At 35.2% G+C, this 23,856-nt stretch overlaps 2 protein-coding genes across 3 annotated transcripts in view; one reads left to right on the top strand and one right to left on the bottom strand.

Annotated features, from left to right (window-relative positions):
- Positions 1–9,987: 9,987 nt before the first annotated feature.
- fxn (frataxin) lies at positions 9,988–14,764 on the bottom strand. The gene is made up of 6 exons (XM_026245048.1): positions 14,587–14,764; positions 14,094–14,174; positions 13,906–13,982; positions 13,221–13,341; positions 11,304–11,401; positions 9,988–11,054 (listed from the first exon to the last, which is right to left on the bottom strand). Exons 1-6 carry the CDS (start codon positions 14,689–14,691, stop codon positions 10,916–10,918), a joined length of 621 nt encoding a protein of 206 aa, XP_026100833.1. The 5' UTR covers positions 14,692–14,764; the 3' UTR covers positions 9,988–10,915.
- Positions 14,765–15,214: 450 nt separating this feature from the next.
- The window catches only part of LOC113071756 (phosphatidylinositol 4-phosphate 5-kinase type-1 beta-like), a 34,799-nt gene continuing 26,157 nt past the window's right edge, over positions 15,215–23,856 (top strand). The window contains exon 1 of one of the 2 annotated variants that reach the window (XM_026245047.1): positions 15,215–15,391. The gene's annotated coding sequence lies outside the window, so the exon portion shown is untranslated. Of the gene's footprint in view, positions 15,430–23,856 lie in introns of both variants that reach the window. The other variant, XM_026245046.1, reaches the window with a different exon arrangement.

The raw sequence follows: 23,856 nt of genomic DNA, 5'->3' as shown, positions 1-23,856 counted from the left end.
AGTGGAAAAAAAGTGTGGGACGAGTAATCACTTGTCAGGGTTGTAGGCACTGTGCCAACGTGAGCTTTGGAAATGAAATTACTCGGCGGCGGTCTGTGCGGGCGGATTATGTTCACGTTGGTTACGAGCACAAAGTGGGATTTCGCTGTTTAAGAGCTTGAGGTGAGATGGGGAGAGAATGCCATGAATTAAATCTATGAATAGGTCTGCTTTGGAAGCACAGATGTATCGCAATGAGCCGGTGGCAATGAAAGGATTTGACAGCATTTTCTCACGGCACATACAAACCCATAAAAGCTTATGATGTTACGGCAGTAATAGGCTATATGATTTAATAATCATAAGATGTTATCCTTTATGCACGGATTAGTAGCATTAGGTGCTACTGTAGATGCTGACCAAGCAAACAACATCATTGTATTTGTTCAATATTATGAGTGATACTTGCTAAGGGAAAGCATTATATACTCATATAAAGTATAATACCTATATGTATGTAGGCCTGTAACTTGTAGGCCTGGATTAGTATTATTTTCAGGAAGACTGAATTATATTTAGTTGCTTGTTCTTGTTCTGGACAGTTGGTGCAAAGGATGAATGAAAGCCTAACTAAGGGCTCGTCCAAGCAATAGGAATTCTGTAATTCTGTCATCATTTACTCACACTGATGTCCTTCAAACCTGTATGACTTTCTGTATTTTGGGAATCATTAAAGATGAAACCTGTATGTTTTAGATTTTTCAAAGTTTTTTTTTTTTTTAAGATTTACAGTGTTCTATCACAGATACTTGGTTTCTTTTGAATTGGGACAGTAAGCACACTTAGCAACACCCTAGCAACCACCCAGATTAACCCCTAGCAATGACAGTGTAAAAAAAGTTATTTTTGGACCTCACTGACTTTCATTGTATATTTACAAATGCACACTGAACAATACTACATGATGATGAGAAAATTATTACAGAAGTTATGTTTTTAGGTGAACAATCCTTTAACTTGAAGTTTGATGTACATATGAGCAAAAGTGTTAGCAAACAACAATAATTATCAGAAACACACAATGAAAACATCCATAAAACCCAACAATTCTCCTGAAAAGACAGGTTGAATGACTTCAATAGCCCAAAAAATAATTCAGATCGATAATTAACGTGCATGATATGGATATGGACAAGGTCAATCTCATTCACAGCACAGACAACACCAAGGAGACAAAGGCAGAGACGAAAGAGGTAGTGTGTGTTTTTGTGTGTGTGTGTGTTGGTGTGGGGATCATCCTCATTTGATTACAAGTCATGATCCTCTTGCTGGGAGTCAGCTGGTCTGGAGTCAGCAGTATTCTCGCACATGTGCAACTCTGCTTCTGCTAAATCAATCAATGCCGACTTGGAAATATTAAGCACTTGCATTTACATGCAATACAATGCTCAAGCAATATGCCCTTAAGCAGATACCCTGCTGTGTAACATTGAAGACCTTCATGCATCAGACTCATTTCTCCACATGCACTAACTTTGATTAAAGTGAACTGAAATATAAAGCATGAACTCACATTGAGATTGAGAATTTGCAGGCAATTTGAGTGTTTCATCTTGGTAATAAAATCTGCCCTTTTAACATCCAGGCATTGACTTTTGCATGGCATCTTACACAAAAAAGGTGTATTCATAGACCTTAGTCAGAGTAGACACCATACTGGATGAAAATGAGGCTGTGAGAGATTGAATTACAGTCAATGTCATGCATTGTTTAAAGGTAGATAATTCTATAACTCAACTTTCAAAATTGTCTAAAAGTATTTCTATTATCAGCTGGTCATGTGATCTTAACATGGCCGCTAACAGGAGGATTTTTAATTCATGTTATGGGAGTTATTTTTAAATATATATTTGTGAAAAGTACTATGCATTTCTTCAGGTGTAATATTTATATATTATATATAAATACACACACATACATGTATATATTTAAGAAATTATCACATGTATGTGTGTGTCTGTGTGTGAATGATTTAGATTAGATTAGATTCAGCTTTATTGTCACTGTGCAAGTACAGAGCCAATGAAATGCAATTAGCATCTAACCAGAAGAGCAAATAACAAAGTATATAAATATAGAATGTGTGTCAAGCTTATATAACGCAAGTTATGAGGTAAAAGGGCAGAGATAAGCTCAATGCAAATGACTGTTCAACATAGCTTGCAAAGGAAGTATAAACAGAAGGTGCATTATACAGTGAGGTACGTAAAACAGCATATGTTCATAATGGCAAGTGGAAATGTGCAAAGGAATGTCCAAAATAACAGAGGGAATAATAAGAACATTGTGATTGAGGAGTGCAAACAGGTTATTGTACAGTGCAGTTTACAATGTATATTATAAATAAATATAGTACATATATTTTTTAAATATATACATGTATGTGTATTTATATATGCATATAAATAAACACAGTACAGACATACACAAACTATTATTTTGGATATGATTAATCAATTTGACAGCACTAATATATATATATATATATATATATATATATATATATATATATATATATATATATATATATATATATATAGTACTATTGACAATTATATTACATTTGATAAAAGGATTTTCAAATCATGTCCTGTATGCTATGGATAAAACATTGTATGGGTTTGGAATGACATTTTGACAAATGACAAATTTTGGGAAAACTATTAATACAGCTCAATCAAAAAGCAACGAAAGTAATACAGAAATAGAGCACAGTACATGATGACAGAGCTACTGTGCGTTTCATGACAGAAGTCACAGGAGTGAACTGTATTTGTTTGGGCTCAGTGCCAGTAACAGAGGTGACCCTGTCACAACACTTTGCCTCTTAAATTAGTGTGAGCACCCTGAGGACGTGCTGATTACTCCTTTCATTACAACCGCTAAGAGCTAAATAGCAAATGGGTGACAATTATCTGCTTGTGCTGGTGTCAGGCTGTGAACTAATAATCACTGCTAAAATCAACTGGTACAGCATAATGGCCAAAAATATGCTAAATATGCAAGTATTTGTCTGTAAAATGCTGATTGTGATTTATTCAAGCGAATCATGTTCTTGAATCAACATCTCAGCTAATGGCATTACTATCAGCCAGTGTTAGGTTCAGAATGTCTTTTTTAGCTGGTTAGCATGGGCTAATTAATTGCTATTGGTAAATGCAACCAAAAACAAAACTTTTCTCCACTGACAGCAATTCAGAAATGACATTATTGCCAAAAAAAAAAAAAAAAATGTTTTCAAAATTGATAAATAGCAAGAAATGTTTCTTGAGCATCAAATCATGATTTCTGAAGGATCATGTGACACTGAAGACTTGAGTAAAGGACCATTCACACCAAGAACGATAACTATAAAGGTAACGATAAAGATATAGTTCTAACAATCATTCAAAAATATTAAATAATAGCAGAGTCCACACCACAACTATAACTATAAAGGCACAGAGAAACGATATCATTGGAATCACTTTCAGAACGATTTTTTTTCCAGCTGATGAGTGATACAAACATTGACAGCTGGAGAATTTAAAGCGGCAGACGAGTGCGCAGACGATGTTGTTCAATGGTGTGGATGCTAATATCGTTATAGTTATTGGTGTGAATGGGGCTTAATGGGGCTGAAAATTCAATGTTGCATCACAGAAGTAAATTATATTTTAAAATATATTAAAATAGAAATAGGTTATTTTCAGGTATTCTTTAACAGCGCTCAAAATGCTAGCATTTTAAAACAATTCAGAACTGACTAATACTGACATCTTAGTTTTGACAACACTACTTTTTAATGTACAATTGATCAAACAAATGCAGCCTTGATAAGATTTAAAAGACTTCTATCAATATATCTTTAAATTCTTACTGATTTCAAATGTTTAAATGGGAATGTAAATCACAAATATTCCATATAATGATATTTTAACAAATGTTTGCTAGTGACTGACTTTTGAAAGTTCTTGCATCATTGCTGCTCTTGCATTATAAAAACTTGCATGAAGCCCAACAAACAATAAGTGAGTAGATGCTTCACAACAGCCAGTAATGCAAAAGATGTTATTTCAGGGCCGATAAAAGCTGTCGATCCAAGTATTGGCTACATGATCTACAGGAGCAAGACACAAGAGTGCACAAGAGCACTAAACGTGAGGCACAACCTTCAGATATGTGAACAAGACTAACACATCAGCTGGCTCCTCAGTGAGCAGTGGTGGACAGTAACGGAGTAGCTTTACTTCGTTACTGTACTTAAGTACATTTTTCAAGTATCTGTACTTTACTGAAGTAGTTTTATTTTGAGTAACTTTTACTTTTACTTCACTACATTCCAAAGCATAAGATCGTTCTTTTAACTTCACTACATTTCATAAAACATATCGTTACTCCCTATAATATATCACGTGCTCCGACACGCAGAAGCGGTGTCTGATTCATCATGAAGGAACTGAGTCTTTTCAAAATAAACCTTTAAATCGGATCGCGAATCGCACCAAACGATTCGTTTACGAATTAGAATGATCCGATTGCAGCTGTTCTGGAGTCGACCACTCACTGATTCAAATGAACCGTTTAGTGTGAGTCTACAGAAGTAAGAACTGTGAGATATTGTGAGCGCGTGCGTCTGATGTTGCTAAAAGTAAGTTATTAATGTCGGAATTTAGGATTAATTATTGTAACTGAAAATCATATTTTTTATTATTTATTTTATATATTTTATTTTCATAATTTAGAATTATTACTGAAATACAACCTTTTTTTTGTTTCAAACAGTTCATTGAACAATAATAAATGAAGTACCTGAAGCTGACAATGAAGTAAATGCATAATAATTAGCAAAGATGATTAATTTAGCGCTGTAAACGCGCGTGTGAGGGGCGGAGACGCGCCGCGGAGCGTCAGACGCGCTTGAGGACCAAACACAGCAGAGCGGTAGGAAACTTCACTCCTCTCTCTTTTACTATAGCGATTTATTTTTAGATACGTGTTCTGAGTCTTTCATAGAGCTGTAGAGTTAGAGTTATTAGAGAAATAGAATTATTTTTTACATTCTTTGGTCGAAGTTTTCAGATCGGCAATTCGGAGCCTGTTCGCGACTCTGTTGATTCAGATCGGGACTTCACAGCCTGTTCGCGACTCGGTTGATTCAGATCGGGACTTCACAGCCTGTTTCGCGACTCGGTTGATTCAGATCGGGACTTCTGGACTTCGGAGCATTTTCGCGACTCCGTTGATTCAGATCGGCACTTCGGAGCCTGTTCGCGACTCGGTTGATTCAGATCGGGACTTCACAGCCTGTTCGCGACTCGGTTGATTCAGATCGGGACTTCTGGACTTCGGAGCATTTTCGAGACTCCGTTGATTCAGATCGGCACTTCGGAGCATGTTCGCGACTCGGTTGATTCAGATCGGCACCTCGGAGCCTGTTCGCGACTCGGTTGATTCAGATCAGGACTTCGGAGCCTGTTCGCGACTTGGTTGATTCAGATCGGCACTTCGGAGCCTGTTCCCGACTCGGTTGATTCAGATCGGCACTTCGGAGCATGTTCGCGACTCGGTTGATACCGATCGGCACTTCGGAGCCTGTTCGCGACTCGGTTGATTCAGATCAGGACTTCGGAGCCTGTTCGCGACTCGGTTGATTCAGATCGGCACTTCGGAGCATGTTCGCGACTCGGTTGATACCGATCGGCACTTCGGAGCATGTTCGCGACTCCGTTGATTCAGATCGGCACTTCGGAGCCTGTTCGCGACTCGGTTGATTCAGATCAGGACTTCGGAGCCTGTTCGCGACTCGGTTGATTCAGATCGGCACTTCGGAGCCTGTTGGCGACTCGGTTGATTCAGATTGGGATTTCGGAGCATGTTTGAGATTTTTTTTAAATTCAGATCTCGAAGCAGGAAGTGTTTGTCAAACAGTTAATTGGTGATAAATGAATATTTGAACTTGAGGCTTTTTTTTTTTTAGACGAGTAACATTAGACATGAATGTTTATTCAGAACGGTACTGAAAATAAGTAAATATTGTAGCTGATGCTAAATGTCTAGCAGGCTTGCTGGTGCTAACTTGAGGTAATTTTTATAAATAATGTCCAAATATTTTTATTCAACCACCTATATTTATATATAGATAGATAGATAGATAGATATAGATATATAGATATATAGATTACATCTGGGGAGAAAAGAAAGGATGTGATGTTCAGATCATGGTAACTACAGTAATTATCAAAGAGGGGAAGAGATGCACCCCGTTTGGCCAGGGGTGTTTTTACACCGCAGACAAGGTTTGAGAAGGAAAAAAATCATTAAGAAAATATAATTATATTTTCCTTAAGATGTTCTTCCTAACTTCAGGCCTTATTATCTTGTCATATATAACTGTGGTGTTCTGTAAAACCACAAACTTTAAAATACTTTTTTCTTACTGGTGAAGATCAGATTATCATCTCTGTTTTCTCTCAGGTACATCACAGTGTAAGCTTCACAGTGAACATTACTCTAATAAGCGTAGTCCATATCAACAACAAAAATATATCTTGACTCCATATAGTGGTTATTTTGGAAAAAATCCCAGGTATTTTGAGCAGTAGGATTATAAAAAAAAAAAAAATTTGCTAATATAAAATTAAATTAGCCAATATAAAATTGCAAACATCTATCTTTCAGTACTTTTTTACTTAAGTACATACAAAATTGAGTACTTTTGTACTTTCACTTGAGTAAAATTGAAAAAGGAGTACTTTTACTGGAGTAATATTTTATTATTCGTATCTGTACTTTTACTCAAGTACTTGATTTGTGTACTTCGTCCACCACTGTCAGTGAGGGGGAGGAGTGTCAAGGACAAAATCTCCTGGAGGAAAATAAATAAATAAATAAATCTATCGCTCCAACCATTTTTGGTCAATTAAAGCAGTGCTTTGGCTTTACTCCACGTCTCCACCACGGCTTACTGTACACTGCTGCTGTGAGCATTAGAGCGTGGAAAGTGCATAAGGGTCATTTTGATGATGAATTATGGAATTCTTGGATTTAGGGGAACAGATTACCTCTTATAAGTGTTGTACTGGCCGAATGGACACCATCTCACTAGGAAGGGCACCGATCATATAAAATCAGCGTATACAATATGCTACACATGCACTTTCAGCAGAACACATATGTAAGCACAGTCATGACTTCAAAGGTGCAATAGGAGATCTTGGAAAATCCTAACATTAGCCTGATAGCACTGAAAGGGAATATGCAATCACTGTCCAAAGCTACCTCTTCCGGTTCCCAACAGTCAGCAGAAGTGAAAACAAAAAGGGTTTATTACGTTTGAAATCTGGATATTTATCTTACAAAAATGCATGGATTCGCTTCGGGGAGCTTTTTTCACCCCCCGGAGTCATGTGAGGGAAATTTTATTACAGATGCGTGCACTTCATTTCACATCTTCTGAACAGTTGACAACAAACACCCGCTTACCCCCATTGAAAGGCTTGGAACAGCAAGGACAATTTTTAATATAACTTCGAATGGATTATTTTTAAAGAGGAAATACACCTAGGATGCTTCGAGGGTGAGTAGAAAATGGAATTGTCATTCTCAGGTGAACTAACCATTTAGTGAATCACTAGCCAATTATTTGTAATAACTTCTTCTCAAATCAGTGTTAATAAATTCCAATTGTGACAACTTACACCATATAGTGAGACAACATGCCCCACTACCATTGGGCTTTATTCAGGAAACATGAGTCGAATGAATCCGTGTTAATTGTTTATAAAACTATTCTTACATAGTGTCAAGTGTCACTTTCAATTAAGTTCAACTATTTTTGCAATTGTTGCAATTTTATAATCCTTTATTTTCTAAATCAGTGATCTTCAAATCTGGCTCGCGAGATCCACTTTCCTGCAGAGATTAGCTTTACTTTTTAAAAATGGTTCATGCCATCAGACCATTGAAATGAATGAATTCAAAAAGTTAATTTAAAAAGGTGAAAAACAGGAAATGATGACGAGTTAAAGCACTTACAGTACCTGCACACTTCCTCCATATACATATTTTAAACATATCAATTATGTGGTGATATGCACTAAGTATGTAAATAACCATTGAACTTGGTTTATCCCAAGGTTTTTTTCCCTCCATTTCTGTCACCAGTGGAGTTTTGGCTCCTTGCCTGTCACCTTTGGCTTGCTTATGCTTTATTTCTGGCAATATCATTGGCTTATTTGCATAGACACTATTGGAAGAGAGTTGAACTGGATGATGACATCACTGAATCATCAATGAACTGAATTTAACTAAAAAATTGACATTTGTTATTGTCCTCTTGCATTATTGACTAATTATTTTCCCGTTTGACAGTGTCAAGCTGCTTTGACAATCTCTATTGTTTAAAGCGCCATATAAATAAAAGTGACTTGACTTGGCTCTTTCTTATAATTCTGACCATACCTTAACTGAAATTCTCAAATGCAAACTATAGAACAGTTTCCATTTGGATATTGTAGAAATCACTTTGATAACTAGCATAATCATGGGTTGCAACAACAAAGAAATGAAATTTACAGATTTTGAGCTGGAGCTCAAACAACGTGTGCTGATTAACATTCAACAAATTCTAATTACGCAGTTTCTTTTGATGAGGAATAAATTCCAAACAGCCCACATGATGATCTCTATACAGTACAGTTGAGTCATCTGAAGTGCTTCAGGCCTTTAGTTCATTCATTGCATTGTTGTATCTGAGTGAAATAACAAGAAAAGACAAGACTCACCTGATTTGAAGAACAGTTCCTTTTTCTTCTGTACAACATTGAATCCTCAATACAAAAAACTCATTATTGCATTATTGCACAAGTGTTTTGGGCCTCTTATGTTGTCTGACATAACAGGTCATTTGGGTACATTTTTCCAAGTCGCTTTGTATTTTTAGCTCAATGTTTTCATGATATTCCTGAATGGTTACATTAGACTACATTCTTCTGAGAAATGCTCTGCCGAGGGTGATGTTTGATGTCCAGGAACGGCGCCGAGATGACAGCAAAACATGCGTGAGCTCAGGGAATCTTTCACACTTCCTTTGCTTGTTTGGAGCAAAACCACTCAATTGACATCAGAGTTCAGTGATAAATCCATGTTCCCATGGAAACTTCATTCTATTTTTGGGCCTGCAAGTCCAGCTCTATAATAGATATTTGCATATTCATGTCTGGTAGACAAGATGCTTAAGGGACACTTTAGCTCAAAGACAGAGAGTGTTAAGGCTTTTACAAAAATGTAAAAGCAGCTAGTGCAGTTACTATAAAAAAAACTTCTCAAAGTAAAATCTCAGAGTAATTGGTCTTGAATCTTTATATCAAAGTGTAACACTGAAATCACTCAAACACCTTCCAAAATAAAACTTACAACTAAAAATCTGCTTAGAGATACTAGTCTAAAACATTTTCTTAAAAAGAAAAAAAAACTATATATAATAACAATAGTATAACATAACTAAAATAAAGTATTATTATTGTACATGTATTTATGATAATACATTATTATTATTAATACATAATGTAATATAAAATTATAAATTATTAAACTTTAAACTTAAGTAAAAATGTAAATTAAACAAATCATAAATCAAAATATGAAATCTATTTAACTATAATATTAATGATAATGTAAATGTTTTAATAAATATGAACAAATATGATTTACTATACTAGATAAAAAATATTAACTATATTAGGATTAAATATTATTATTTGTAGTAATACTAATAACCATTAAGATGGATTATTTAGATTTATTATTTATGAATTAAGTTTGCATTTTTTATTAAGAACTATATTATGCTTTATGTGTATAGGTTATATTATTTTATTATTTTATGATTATTATTACTACTAACTGATACAATTAACCATGAACCACAATGTATATACAATCAAAATAAAACAACATTCTAATTTATTTAATATTTTATTCACATAGGCATCAACGGTTAAATACATCAGACATCAGAACTGTGGTGCATTCCATTAATGCAACCCCAATTAAGACAACAAACATATCAGAGCAATCCATCTCATATTTCAACATTTGCATGGACGGCGTGTCAAGTTAACGTTGTGATATATGGGCTATTATGTTAAGAGGCGTCTAAGGAGTAATAAATTAACTATGTTCTATCACCAGTTAATGACACAGCGGATAGATGCTACATTACTGGTAAAGCTCTGAGGAATATGATCAGATGTGATGCCGTTATTCACAGAAAACTCTTGAATAAAGGCTCTGGCTGGGGGCTTTTAAAGCAAAAACTTCTCCATCTGTCGGTCATAATCCCCTTCTTTTCCCGCATCTAGCCAGCAGCCTCTAGTTCAAGCAGGGCCAGACGTGCAGATAAATCCAGCCTCCAAAAAACTATCTGTGTCCATTTGTCTTCTTCAACTGGTTTAAGAGCCATTAAATGTGATCTCTTTAATCTGTTTTTAATCTAACCAGGTACAGTTTTACAGGGATTTGAGTATGAGAGCACTTTCTGCTGTTCTGAGTGCATTTAAAGCTTATAATTACACACAGGTTTGATGTAGACAAATAAATCTTCTCTACGGTTTATTCAAGGTCTATACTTGTTTGGGACTTGTACTTGTTTAATATAATACTTAATACTTTAACTTCATAATCAAATCTGCACATCTGGTCCTGCCTTTGGGAATTTGTAGGGGGTTGATTTGTAGGTCTTCATGCAAAAAGAGGCAAAAAAGGTGTTCTTTTTGGACATTAGCTAGAGTTTTGAATTCTTACACTTATTGTTTAACCCAAAAGATCACGCGAGTCACAAGAGAACTGGTGTGGAGAGAATCTATAACGGTGTCTGTTCTTCACATTGGTCTCATCATGAATGGATGAGATGTGACAGGTCTATATTTGATTTGAAGATGACAGACAACTCTTCGGAGAGCAGATTATGCAATGCCATGCCATCGTGAGCGTACACCCATCGCTCTCCCGTCCAATCATAGCGCTTTGGACCGCTGAGAAAAGAAACATTCAGAAATGTCTGATACAGCTGAAAACTGAATATACAGTAATTGCTCTAATTATGTTACACTGTAAATACATAATGCAAGAAATACCATTTCTAAAGCCAAATAATAATATTGTTACTTTGAGTAAATAAAGTATGTTAGCAAGAAATGTGATGATTCAGTTCTAACTCTTTTAAATAAATTTGATTGAACTGTTAAGGATAGCATATGAACATTCACAAATGAGTGTCTAACCTTATCGGCGAGGACAGCCAAATCTGTCGGTTGGGTGTCTGTTTGTTGATAACGTATGTACCGAGGTCAGAGCCCACTTTCATTGTCAGCACTCCATTCTGTTAACATACATGTAATCATATAATGGCTTCAACACTAAAATGTCACCACTAACAGGAATAACAACCTTGAATGGATGAAAGATTATTTTTAAATAATACTTATATTTATAACTTATATTTATAATTCATAATTACTACTGTTAAAATTACAATATTTTAAAATAAATTTATTTATTTATAATGAATTTTATTTTTAAAGAATCCCAAATTTTCTTTAAATATTTTTTAGATGATATTTATAGTACATATACACAAACACATACAGTGAGATCAAAATTAGAGAACAATCTACAAATACTTGATTTTTTTTCTCAAATATTGTTTGTCTTCATTGCAAGTTTGAAGGAATAATAGCATTTTTCCAAACATTTCATATATGTATGTTAAAAAAGTAAACCATTCATTTTAAAACATTATTTATGCATTTTCAGTTTTACTTTGTAAATGCATTTATGGAGCCTCTGATCGTCATTAAACCGTCTGAGTAAGTACATCTAAATGGCACTTTTGATGCAGCTTCTGTGTTTCCTCTGCAGTGGAAAGATGGAGTTTGTTGATACTGATTTCATTTGAATGGTAACAACCACAGTGTCTTACTGTTCTAACTGAATGTACTGATACAATTTAAGAATTTGACAAATGATTACACATACATTAATAAGGTTATATAAAGGTATTGCCCTTCATAAAGTTAAAAATGTTTAAAGCAAATATCACAAATATCCTGATTAAAAGGAAGACCTGGAAGAGCACTGATGAGACTATTGCTTTGGAATGAATTACATTTATGGCAAAAAATTAACGGGATGCCTGCAGCTGTCTGTGTTTGCTGGTTGCACGTGAGGCTATAGAGAGGTGTAAAAACTGGCTGCTAAGAGTAAGTAGCTGACAGGAAAATCACTGTGAATGACCAATCAATCTGTCACCAGGGCCTGCTGGCCACCCACCAGACAATTACATTTAACTGAAATGAGTTCATGGACTTAATCGTCCACTGAGTTTGAGTTGATGTTAAATAAATAAACAAAAATCTGTGTTTATGTGTTTATGTGTGTGTGTGTGTGTGTGTGTGTGTGTGTGTGTGTGAGAGGGAAAAGATTGAAAGTGGCATTAGTCCAATCTAACAATAACATGCTAAAAGCGGTTTAAAGCCTTCATAAATCCTGCAGGAGATGTGCATTTTCTCTGTATGGTACTGCAACAAAGGCTGCTTCACAAATAGCTTTTTTTGCAGTAAACTCTTAACAGAAGTCATGCAGGAGCACTCAACAATAACACTCAAAAAAAAAAAAAAAAACTATTTTCATATAAAAGAAGAAGAGAATAGACACCATCATAAAAGTTTTAGGACTCCTTTTTCACAATAAAGAGCAACAATTTAATTGCAGTGTTACACAAAAAGGCTGGGGATATAAAGCTCAGAAAAATGGGTTACATGACAGGTGAAGTGTACAACTTTAAGTAAAGATGAGAAATGACAACTCCAAATCATGCCAAAAATATTTTTAATTAAAAGAGAAATTGCAATTTTATAAACTTGCTCATTTTAACTCTACTTTAGTAACGACACTGGTCTATATCAATTGATCAAAGCATAATAACTATAATATCATACATCTGAAATCAATTTACACCTCCAAATAGCTTACTGAAGAACCTGGTTCATCCAAAGAAATGGGTTGCAAACAGCCTAATGTAGACCAACATTGACCCCTACTGGACATCTAGGCACAAAATCTTTTCAAAGGGTTGAGATGTAAAAGCACCACAGGGACATATCCTGTAAGGATGTGAGAATATGGGCATTTGTACTTACAGAGAAGACAATGTCATAGTCCATTCCAGTGAAGCTCTCATCTGTGAGGTCTTCAAAATAGTCAGCCAATGCGTCCAGTGTCTCTTCTGCCAGTCTCTCATATTCTGTCTCTGTTAGTTCTCTATACAAAACAATCACTGTGCATGTTAAAAAGATAATGGTTTTCAATAACTGCAAAAATACAAGTGAAATTGATGCTAACGTGTAAATAATAAATGAGAAAAAGAAGTGGTTTATTAATAGTTGTCTGTATTAACAATATTTGTTTAATTTGTATGGTATGCTTTCTGTGCTAAAAACTTTGCATTGAATATTATTTGAATGTGAGCAATAAAAAGATTATGAGGTTGACATTGCTGGGACTTTTGGTATATAAACAAATAACTTTTTTTTAACACCCTAACAAAATACAATCTAGACAATTGCAATTATTTGAACAACAATCTTACAATGAACGAACCCTGACCAATGCAATGATAAATCATAAACAGTAAATCTTATTGCATGATAAAAATACAAGCAATATTGTAAATATTATTCTCTGTAACGATAATGGTAAATCACAACTTGTATATCATATTGTATTATAAATTTAAAAGGAATATTGCAAATATTGTGTTTGTGCTTTTTCACTGATAAGTACAAGACTAAACTTTAACCTGAGAATTTAGTAAACACTATTTACCTGAAGTGAAGTGCATTTTTTTCTCCAAGCGGTGCGCTTAAATGGAGTTCTCTTTTCTTCAGAATCCAATCAAACCACTTGAAAAGATTTAAAAACCAGATAATACGGGGAAAATAGGTTAATTTAAACTTTTACACATTTTGAGACTTGATTTAGAAATATAAAAAGGCACAAAAGCTCTGTGTTACCTGTGAATGTCCTCCACATACACTGGTCCTTGTAACGGTCTTTGGTGAAGAAATACTCCTAAATCTGCCACCACATATCAACTAAAACAAATGAATCACAAATAAAACAGACTTTCAAAACAATACTCTGACAACTAAAACACAAGCAGTTGCACTAATTAAAGTTATCAAAATTGGAATACAATTCAGCATAAAATATTACAATCAAGTAATTATATTGCAAACATCCTGAAACATCCTAGGGTTTGTTTAACAGGCAAAGTTTTTTTGTTTTTATTTGCACCTAAATAAAATATATCGAGCCAGTAAAGTTGTCTGTGTCATGTCTGTCCAGATCTCATATAATCATATCCAGTTCTTATATAATAGATTTGTCTATTTAAAATACAAAAGTAAGAGACAAAAAAAGATTCTATGATAAGAGACATGCATATATCTCATCATAATTCAGTCATGCTAACCAGCAACAATCGTTTGTTTACAGCTCACTCACATAAAGTCCACTTCTCATTGTTGACAGTCTGGAGGCTTGTTGGTGACATTTCCATGTGGAGCTCAAGCTAAGCAGATGACAATAACATTTAGTTAACCTTGACATAGCTTCTAAAAGGATGCAAGTCTCCGGCTAATCAGTCCGATTGCATATGCCGCTTTGACAGACCTCATGACATTTCAAAATACAGGTCCCAACAAAATAAAAGTTTTATTAAGATTTTCGTTGTTGCTTTTTTGTTATTTTTTAAAAGTGAAATTATTATTTATTTATTTGTAAAATATATATATATTATATTATATTTAAATGTATTTTTATTTTAAATTTAAATAAATACACTTTTTTTTTTATTTCATTCAGAAAAATCTTAAACAGTTTTTAAGACAGACAGACAGACAGACAGACAGACAGACAGACAGACAGACAGACAGATAGACAGACAGATAGACAGATAGACAGATAGATAGATAGATAGATAGATAGATAGATAGATAGATAGATAGATAGATAGATAGATAGATAGATAGATAGATAGATAGATAGATAGATAGATAGATGGCACTTCAAACCAGTAGGTGGCGTCAAAGACAGCGTGTCGGCATTATTGGAATGGACAATAATATTGAATATTTCTCTGAAGTGGAGGATGAGGGCGGAGTCTCGCTGCCGTATGTCTTCAGTCCCTTCATTACCGATTCCACAAACTAAAGGAGCACTGAGTACGCTCACCTCACCTCTAGTGAGCGAAACACTACAAGTCCCGGAATATCAGTGTGTACTCAAGTCAATCTCTCTATCTCTGAAGGTAAGGCAGACCCCCCGCGCAAAAAGACATACATGCAGGTAAGATTTATTTATTTTTTTTTAAATCATGTTTATTGCGATGTAACCTGTCTGAACCTGTCAGATGGATGTACACCTGTACCAGTTCAGCGGTGTGTTCCGGTTTCATATTGGCCAGACGTCATATTTGACATGTTCATGTGCTTAATTATTGAATTTTTTTAATGCATAGCTCCATAAGTACGCATGTAGTAGGACAAAAAACAAAAAACAAAAAAAACAATAGTAGTCAATTAAAACATAATAATAATGTCACTCAAATTGTATCGTTGTATTTGTTCATTGCAAAATCATAACATAGACTGTTTTTAACTTTTAAGAGGCTACTCTCTAAGTAGCAAAATTACGTAATATTGCAGGGAAGTGTTTTCTCAGAAATATTACGAGGTCTTGTAGATGTGTTGACAACTGAAAATCTAGTGTGCAGGCTATACATTTTACAATCTAAGCCGTTTATACATTTACTCTATTTAAACGTGTCCGATTTATAAATCCTCTACAAACACATTAAAGTAGGGACTAGAGAAAGGGTCTAGTTGTCACGTGGTAAGTTGGCAGAAGGGTCCTACATCTCAGTAACTATACTGGCACAAAAGGTTAATCTGAGTTCAGGGAATTGTATCATGTGTCTCTGAACAATAACAGTGGAAATGTTAACTAGCTGTTTTTTGTAGTCAGTATGTGCATATACTGTACAAACTGAGAAATGCTCACTAAAAAGTGTGACAGTTAGCCCCCGTTTACCCTTTATTGATTAAACTTGAATGATGTCAGTGGAATAGAGCACAAGAACTACATTTCTGTCATATTGTCAATGTTTTCTTTGGTTGTATTCTTATTACTGTAGGAAACGTTTGTTTAGAAAAGTCATAAAAAAACATTTTACATGTTCATAGATGTTGTTTGCAATTTAGTAGATCTAATGAGGATAAAAGTCTCATAACTTATACACAGCCCTGACTGGAATGTTTTTTTGGACAAGTTTTGCACCTGGAGCCATGAAACCGCATGACAGCAAAGAACAATATGAGGAAGAAGAATTATTCCTCCAGTTTTTGTGGTTGCAGTCTCTTTAATCGAAGCTCAGTGTCTCTTGCGCAGATCCTTTTCCGTGTGGCTGTTCCCAAAAACCTTCTGCAACAGTACTGAACTGCATGATTCTGTATCAGAAGTTTTTCTAATTCTGAATCTTTTGTGCATTTAGTAAAATATACCGGCAAAAATATGAGGTATTTTCAGAATTAAATATTAAAATAACTTTCTACTATTTTTGCAGTTTTTTTTGGTAATATTTAATTGTATTTTAGCAGATATATCTGTAATATATCTGACTTACTAAGGATTTCTTTACAGAAAATTGAATTTAAAATTAAAAAGTTGATTACTGCGGCCACTCACATGCAATCTGATGAGGCTGTGTTTCTAAATTTATGCAAAAAGTGCTTCATGTTCTTTTTTCAGACAAGTTTCATCTGTGCCCCAGTCCTCTGTCAGTATCAGATCAATAAGCAACATCATTTCATTTCATTTTTAATCTTTCTGGAGCCTTTCAAAGCTACAGCTGAATGATGAACAGCAGTCGTGACCAGTGGTCTCACTCCCATGCACATTTTTTTTATTGCTACCACAGTGGCATGCTACATTCTTCCCTAGTATTCAGACTGCGGACAGCCAATATACAGTGGCTGACCCATACCAGATTTACCACCTCTTGGAGCATAAGATAAAAGACCACAGTTAACTAAGCTGATCTTAGATCAGTACAGAAGAGCTGGGAATGGGATGGGTGTGACATTCTCTTTTCAGCTTGATGTGTAATATACCATCTCTCTGGCTGGATTATGCCACCATAATCATTATTACACCTATACTGGGGGATTTGATGGTGACCTTTACACTAATAGAACTACTTTTGGGACAGAAAATATTAAATAGAACACACTTATTCTTGATTCTTGTGTTATTTAAGGCTCCTTTACAGAGCCTAGTTAAGACTGGTATGGTCAGGCTCTGTGCCTATACAAGATTCTGCACAATTATGCATAGCAGAATAAAAGTCATACTAAAACATGCAGCTTTGACCTACTTCAGCTCCCCTAGTATAAGTGGCAGCTCTGATGCTGCATTGGCTATTGTCATGACTTATTTCTTTTTAAAATTTTATTTCGATAAATGCTTTTATTTATTTTATTTTATTTTTAAATTTTTGTTGTTTTAATGCACATGATTTCATGTTTAAAATTATCTAAAATATTTTCATTGTAATTTTTTATTTTTTTATTTTTACAATTACATTTAACATTTATTTAACATAATTTCTGCACTTTTAATTTTTATGTAAATGTATTTATACTGCTTCTGTGCAACATACACACATTACAAATAGTGTAAACGCACTTTATTATGACAAATATGCTACTTCAGATGCAGCTTTTGTGCTAAGTTGGCATTAGTGGATCATTCTGCAGCAAAGCAAGCTGTGTTATTTTATTCACTAGTGAAGGTTATATTATTTAATATTGAGAGAGCTGAAAGACCATGTTTAGCATAGGATTTCACGTTCCCTGGTTCCCTGGTCTTTCATGCAGCGCTCACTGCTGAAGGTTATCAAGCCAGTGCTTTTGAATGGGAAATAAGCAGATGCAAATAAGAAATGTCTGCAAAAAGACATCCACTGCATCACTGTCATCTTTCCTTCCACGCCTGTGTAAAAGTCTTACTTAAAAAATAACATAACGAGCCTGTGACGATGGCATGAGCCAAAGGTTGACGAGACAAGAACCTCTTTAGTCACAGGTCAATCAGTGTCACAGTGTTCCTGAATATAAACTCAGATGATTCAATTAATTGTGACTCTAATACTAGCTTGCATCAGTAAAAGGCAAAGGACATTTCTCCCATTGACCCATAGAAAAATCATTTGACACCTTACATAACCATGCTCCCTGAGGTTGTTTCAGCCTGTAGGCTATTTAGCAGGCGGTCATGATCACTTGTGTCTTGTGACATTTGTAAAAGCATAATGAAATGCATTCTTGAACGTTGCTGATCCTGAAAATGTCTTTTTTTATTTAGAATGTGACAAGAATAGCTTGTTTGGAAATTGTTTTATGTTTTAATACCGCTGTCAACACAATATGTAGATACTTCACTTACTGGAAATAATAAAATGGGTGTGCCAAATAGTTCTTGATCCACTACTGGCAAGTTCAGAGAAAAGTACTGCCTAAATCAGATAACTCTTTCCATTGAAAGCCATACAGTATATTTAAAACTTGCAGTCAGAATAGTACACACAGTAGTGAACACACACACACACACAGTAGTGAACACACACACACACACACACACCAGTGAACAGCCAATTATGCTAGCAGTTGGGGGTTTGGTGCCTTGCTTTAGTGCACCTCAGTCATGGTATTACCAGCCTGAGATGCAAACCCACAACCTTAGGGTTAGGAGTCAAACTCGCTAACCACTAGCCCACGACTTCCTAATGTCGTGATTTTATAGGAAGAATATGTTTAAAGTTTGTAGAATCATGGTTATTGTAGTTTTCATGTTGAATTCCACTGTCTAGCAAGATAAAAATATGCAAAAAGGCTTGGCTTGCTGTTTGGCTATAAATCTGACATTACTTTTCAGTGGCAGCATTTTTTAATTGAACAGAAATATGGATGATATTTGGAAGAAGAGAAAATAATAAGTGAAAAACTTTAAAGGTGAAATTCTTTCTCTGTTTAAAACTTTTACCCATTAAATTTCGCAATTCTGTTTAGTCATGCTAATTGCTAATTTGACGTTAATTTAGTGATGCTACATTTCCATAGTTTTTCTATGTAAACACACGTATTGAACATTGCATTTGCGTCTTTTTGTGTCAGCATCTCATGCGTGACACACTGTTCTAAAAATGTGGTGCTCGAGATAAAGTAAGATTGACACTTAAAAAAACGTGAGACCATTGCCAGGGTCTTGTGTGTGTATGTGTGTGAGAGCAATCCCTCTTTCCATTTGCAATCACCACTATGTCTCAGTTAAAAGTGCAAAGCGATTACTCAGACTAGAGTGGGAGAGCAGTCCCACCCTGCACTTGTAGGCCTGTCAATGAGCTTGTTGTTGTGATTGACTGCTTTATGTGTAGGACTGAACAAACATTCTCACATTTAGTGTTAAATGTCAGAGAGCAATGCATGTTAACTGTTAGGAGGAATTGCAGGATAGTGATGAACGGAACTGCAGGCGATGTAGTTGATCTCACTGGAACAACAATGCAGTCTATACATGCATATCGTGTTCATTTGATTTTCCCCCCAAAAAAAGAAGCATCAATAGCTTCCAATGGCAACATGTCCCCAGCGGGCAACAACAGGCTCCTGGAAAGGCTCTTATTATCAAATACATTCAGAAGGAGTTATACTGTATGTCCCCTGGACAGGGCTTGGTCACGAGGCCTTTTGTTTTAGTAACCATGCAATGAGTCTTATGATCAGGTTTAAACATTTCATATGCCATATCCCTTTCTATAATCAAATGCCCCCACAACAACCTGAGAGAACTTGGAAATATTTTCCATATGTCATCAGCAGATGGATTATGACCAACATTATTTACTTGAAATCCCTCCCAATGTTGACCTTTCAGGAAACATAATGAAATTCACTACATCTTGACATATTGTTTTAACAAAATACAAAACAACAATAAATGTAATCCGTTTTATTCATTGTTATTTTATTATTATCAAAGTAAGTGTTCTATTCTGATTGATTGAAACGTTTATTATTGTTGTGAATATTGAAAAAAAGTTCTGCTGCTTAAATCTTTTTGTGGAAACCATGATTCATTTTTTAAAGACTCTTTGATTAATAAAAAACTGTATTTATTTGAAACAGAATATTTTATAACATTGTAATGCATTTACTGTCACTTCTGATCAGTATGTTTTTGCTGAATACAAGTATTCCTTTCTCTCAAAAAATAAAATGCTGACCACAATATTTTGAAAGGGAGTGTACTGACAACTCCTGAAGATTTCATTGAATAGTAATGTTATGTGCTGATTCAACCCAAAATATTACAGAGGTCATTTAATTCCTTGGCTACTTCACAACTTCCTGTCTGCAGCATGCAATGACTTAACAGACACAGTAAAGGGAAGTGCATAATGGTTTTCTTATCACAGGGCTGGACCTCGGCCAAAGTAAGAGTGGAACAGCGGGTCCAACTCAATCCTGGGTACACCATTATCAGATAGCAGTGTGATAAAAGTACATAAAGAGGCTTATTATGTGCCTGTGGTAGACATGTACCTTTCATATCTTTCAGTTATGGCTCAATGGTTTTCAAAATATTATTTATTTATTTATTTTCAGAAATGAGGATAATTGTTGTGTTTGTATTTCTGCAGAGGAATTTGATATTTTTCTTGTATATCAGTCAGAAACATAGGCCTACTGTATGCAAGTACATAAAGCATACAAAATAATGCTTCTAGATTCAAGGAGTGTATTCAAAAATGTTAGATAAAATCATAACACACAAGTATGTGTTGCTGCTAGGAGCTCTTTATAGCTGTGTAATTGTCTTTAAAGGAAAGTTGTAGGTTGTGTGTGTATTTAATTCACCAAAAAGAATGGAATCATAAGAATCATTTGTTCTGGAATCAAAGTAAACCAGATGTAATGAATGTATTTGATTCACTTAAAAGAACCAGTTTATATGATTAACTCATTCATGAATCAGTGATGCACAGTGTGTTTGATTCACTAAAAGTTGAAGACTAAATAGAACCGGTTGATAAGAGTTATTTGTTTTAGAATCCGACTTCACTGAATACACTGCGTGTGACTGGATCACTAAAACGAACAAGCTCATAGGATTCATTCGCCCTGGGTCGGACTACGCATGATACACTTTATGTGTTTGATTCACTAAAAAGAGCCAACTCATAAGAGTCATTTGTATTAGAAACAGACGAAACCGAATACATTGCATGTGATTTATTCACTAAAAAGGACAAGTTCATAAGATTCATTCGTCTTGGAGTGGGATTACATAGGATGCGATGTACTGTATGTCTTTCATTCACTTAAAAGCACTGGCTCATTAGAGTCATTCGAAGGAGAATCTGACTATACTGGTTGTGCTGTGTGTTTTTGATTCACTAGAAACAACTGTTGTATGAGTCAGTAGCTCGGTGATTTCACTAAAGTGGTTGTGCTGCGGATACATTTCAGAAAATACAAAGCTGTTGCAGGAAACCCTTTCAGAGTATTTTACTATTGTGCGCATCGGCTGAAGGGCTGTTAAAAAATTTAAAATTATTATTTGTTCCCAAACTTACTTAGAGCACAGTGTACCACTTTTGGTTGGATGACACAGATAAAGTAACTCAATTGCCCCCCGAAGTACTGCGACCCTTTCATAAATACCAACCTGTCCTCCAACCAATACGCTCGTATAGATCGTTTGTCCAAATCCATGAAATACGACCCATCAGAGCGTATACTACAATTGCGCCCCTATCAGCAAAAGGTCATTTTCATATTAATGTAGATTATTGCGTTATACGTTGATATGTAATCATGCTAGCATGGGTTCGATCCCAAGGATCGGACGTCCACGAAAATGTAAATATGCTCAATAAATCATAATTTAGCATGATTTCTGTGAGGGTTAGGTTTAGGGGTGGGGTTAGGTGTGGTCATTCGAACGAATAAGCCACCTAGTTAAATATGTAGGAAATACTGAGATCGGTGTGAAAAGCCCACACGTTGCATTTAAATAAACGTGCATTTTGATTGGTAATGATGTTATACCTCATTTCATGATGACAGACGCAATGCGATACTGTCATTATTTTTACTTAACTTTAAAACGTAAAAATAGGTCTTAATAAATGGTCCTATATGACCTATATGGTCGTTTTTTTGTTGGAGGACAGGCTCATAAATACTTGCTTAAAGTATGTTTATGGCCCCTTTCCTAAGCTGTTTCACCTCTCTGCCTTTCTTTTTTCTTCTCTTCTCTCGTTTGACTTCCACAGCGAATCGAGTTTTTCAGCAGTTGGTGTGCTTGATCACCTGGCTCCATGCATCGCTGCACTCATGTTGAGTTGAACTCGCTCGGAATAGTAAACAGAACTGTAGCCTGAATGTCATCCCTTTTTGTCCACTTCCCTGCTGCTCCTCCGAGGACTTAGATAAACTTCACAACACCGCAGAATAAAAATGTTAGACTAGAAATTACGGAAAGAGGATCCCCTAATGCAGGGGTTTTTAGTCCTGCTTCTGGAGGGCCACAATATGCTGCAGAGTTTAGCTCTAACCTGCCCCAAACGCACCTGCGTGTGTGTCTACTAATCATGTACACCTTGATTAACTATTTCAGATGAGTTTATTTTGGATTTTATAGCTTTGGTTTTTATCTGGATTTCCTGTATCTTGTTTGATCTATTTTAGGGGTTAAAAACTAGACTTTTTGTAAAAATAGGATACTTCTCTTCATTTCCTACACTTGGTACCCAGGATTTGATTAGCCCAATGGTTGGGCTGTGCCTTCTCACTCTGTCTCTGGACAGCAGTAATTAGTTTTTACAGTTTCATTGTATTCATGTTAAGCGTTGCATGTTGTCCAACAGTTCAGCTAATTCTTCTAAAATGCCTTTAATAACATCACATCCAATTACAGCTTTTAGAGCGAAACCTTCACACAGCACACTAAGCCAGTTATGTAATGACTTTCACCCTATCCAATTAGTGAACTGAAGAAAGATCCTCCAGTCAGAACAAAGGGTGCATCTGTGAGGCCCGTGCCGTGTTGGATACACTTCTAATCCTGTTCTCTACATTTAAGCCCTCAATTAAAAGGAACGAACATGGAATTTTGTCCATCTCACTCATACATAGTTCTTTTAAAAAGTTAAAAGTGTTCGCTTCAAAATAACAGAATTGGCATATAACTGCCCAGTGTACAACATTGTAATATTGAGAATAAACATGCATTTAAAGGCTAAACATTTTTTTGTAATGTGTACATAGTAAATGTTTGTGAACTATTATTATTTTTCACTTGGGTAACATTGTTAATCTAAAAATCTGAAACAATATAGGAATTATAGTTTCAAAAGCCATTTCACTCAGATATGCAGTACATCACAGTGTAAGAGAAATGCAAGAAGAAAAAAAAAACATAAATTTTATGCTGACTTTAAAGGAAGATTTGATCCAAAAATGTATATTTGCTCACCTTCAGGGCATCCAAAATGTAGATGAGTTTGTTTTTTCATTGGAACAAATTTGGGGAAGATTTTCATCAGTTGCTCACCAATGAATTCTCTGCAGTGAATGGGTGCCGTCAGAATGAGAGTCCAAACAGCTGATAAAAACATTACAGTAATTCACGTGCCTGAGTGTTTGTAATGAA

This window comes from Carassius auratus, unplaced genomic scaffold (assembly GCF_003368295.1).
Source record: "Carassius auratus strain Wakin unplaced genomic scaffold, ASM336829v1 scaf_tig00008058, whole genome shotgun sequence".
NCBI lineage: Eukaryota > Metazoa > Chordata > Actinopteri > Cypriniformes > Cyprinidae > Carassius > Carassius auratus.
Note: the sequence above shows the minus strand (reverse complement) of the source record. Positions and strands in the feature narration are given on the sequence as shown.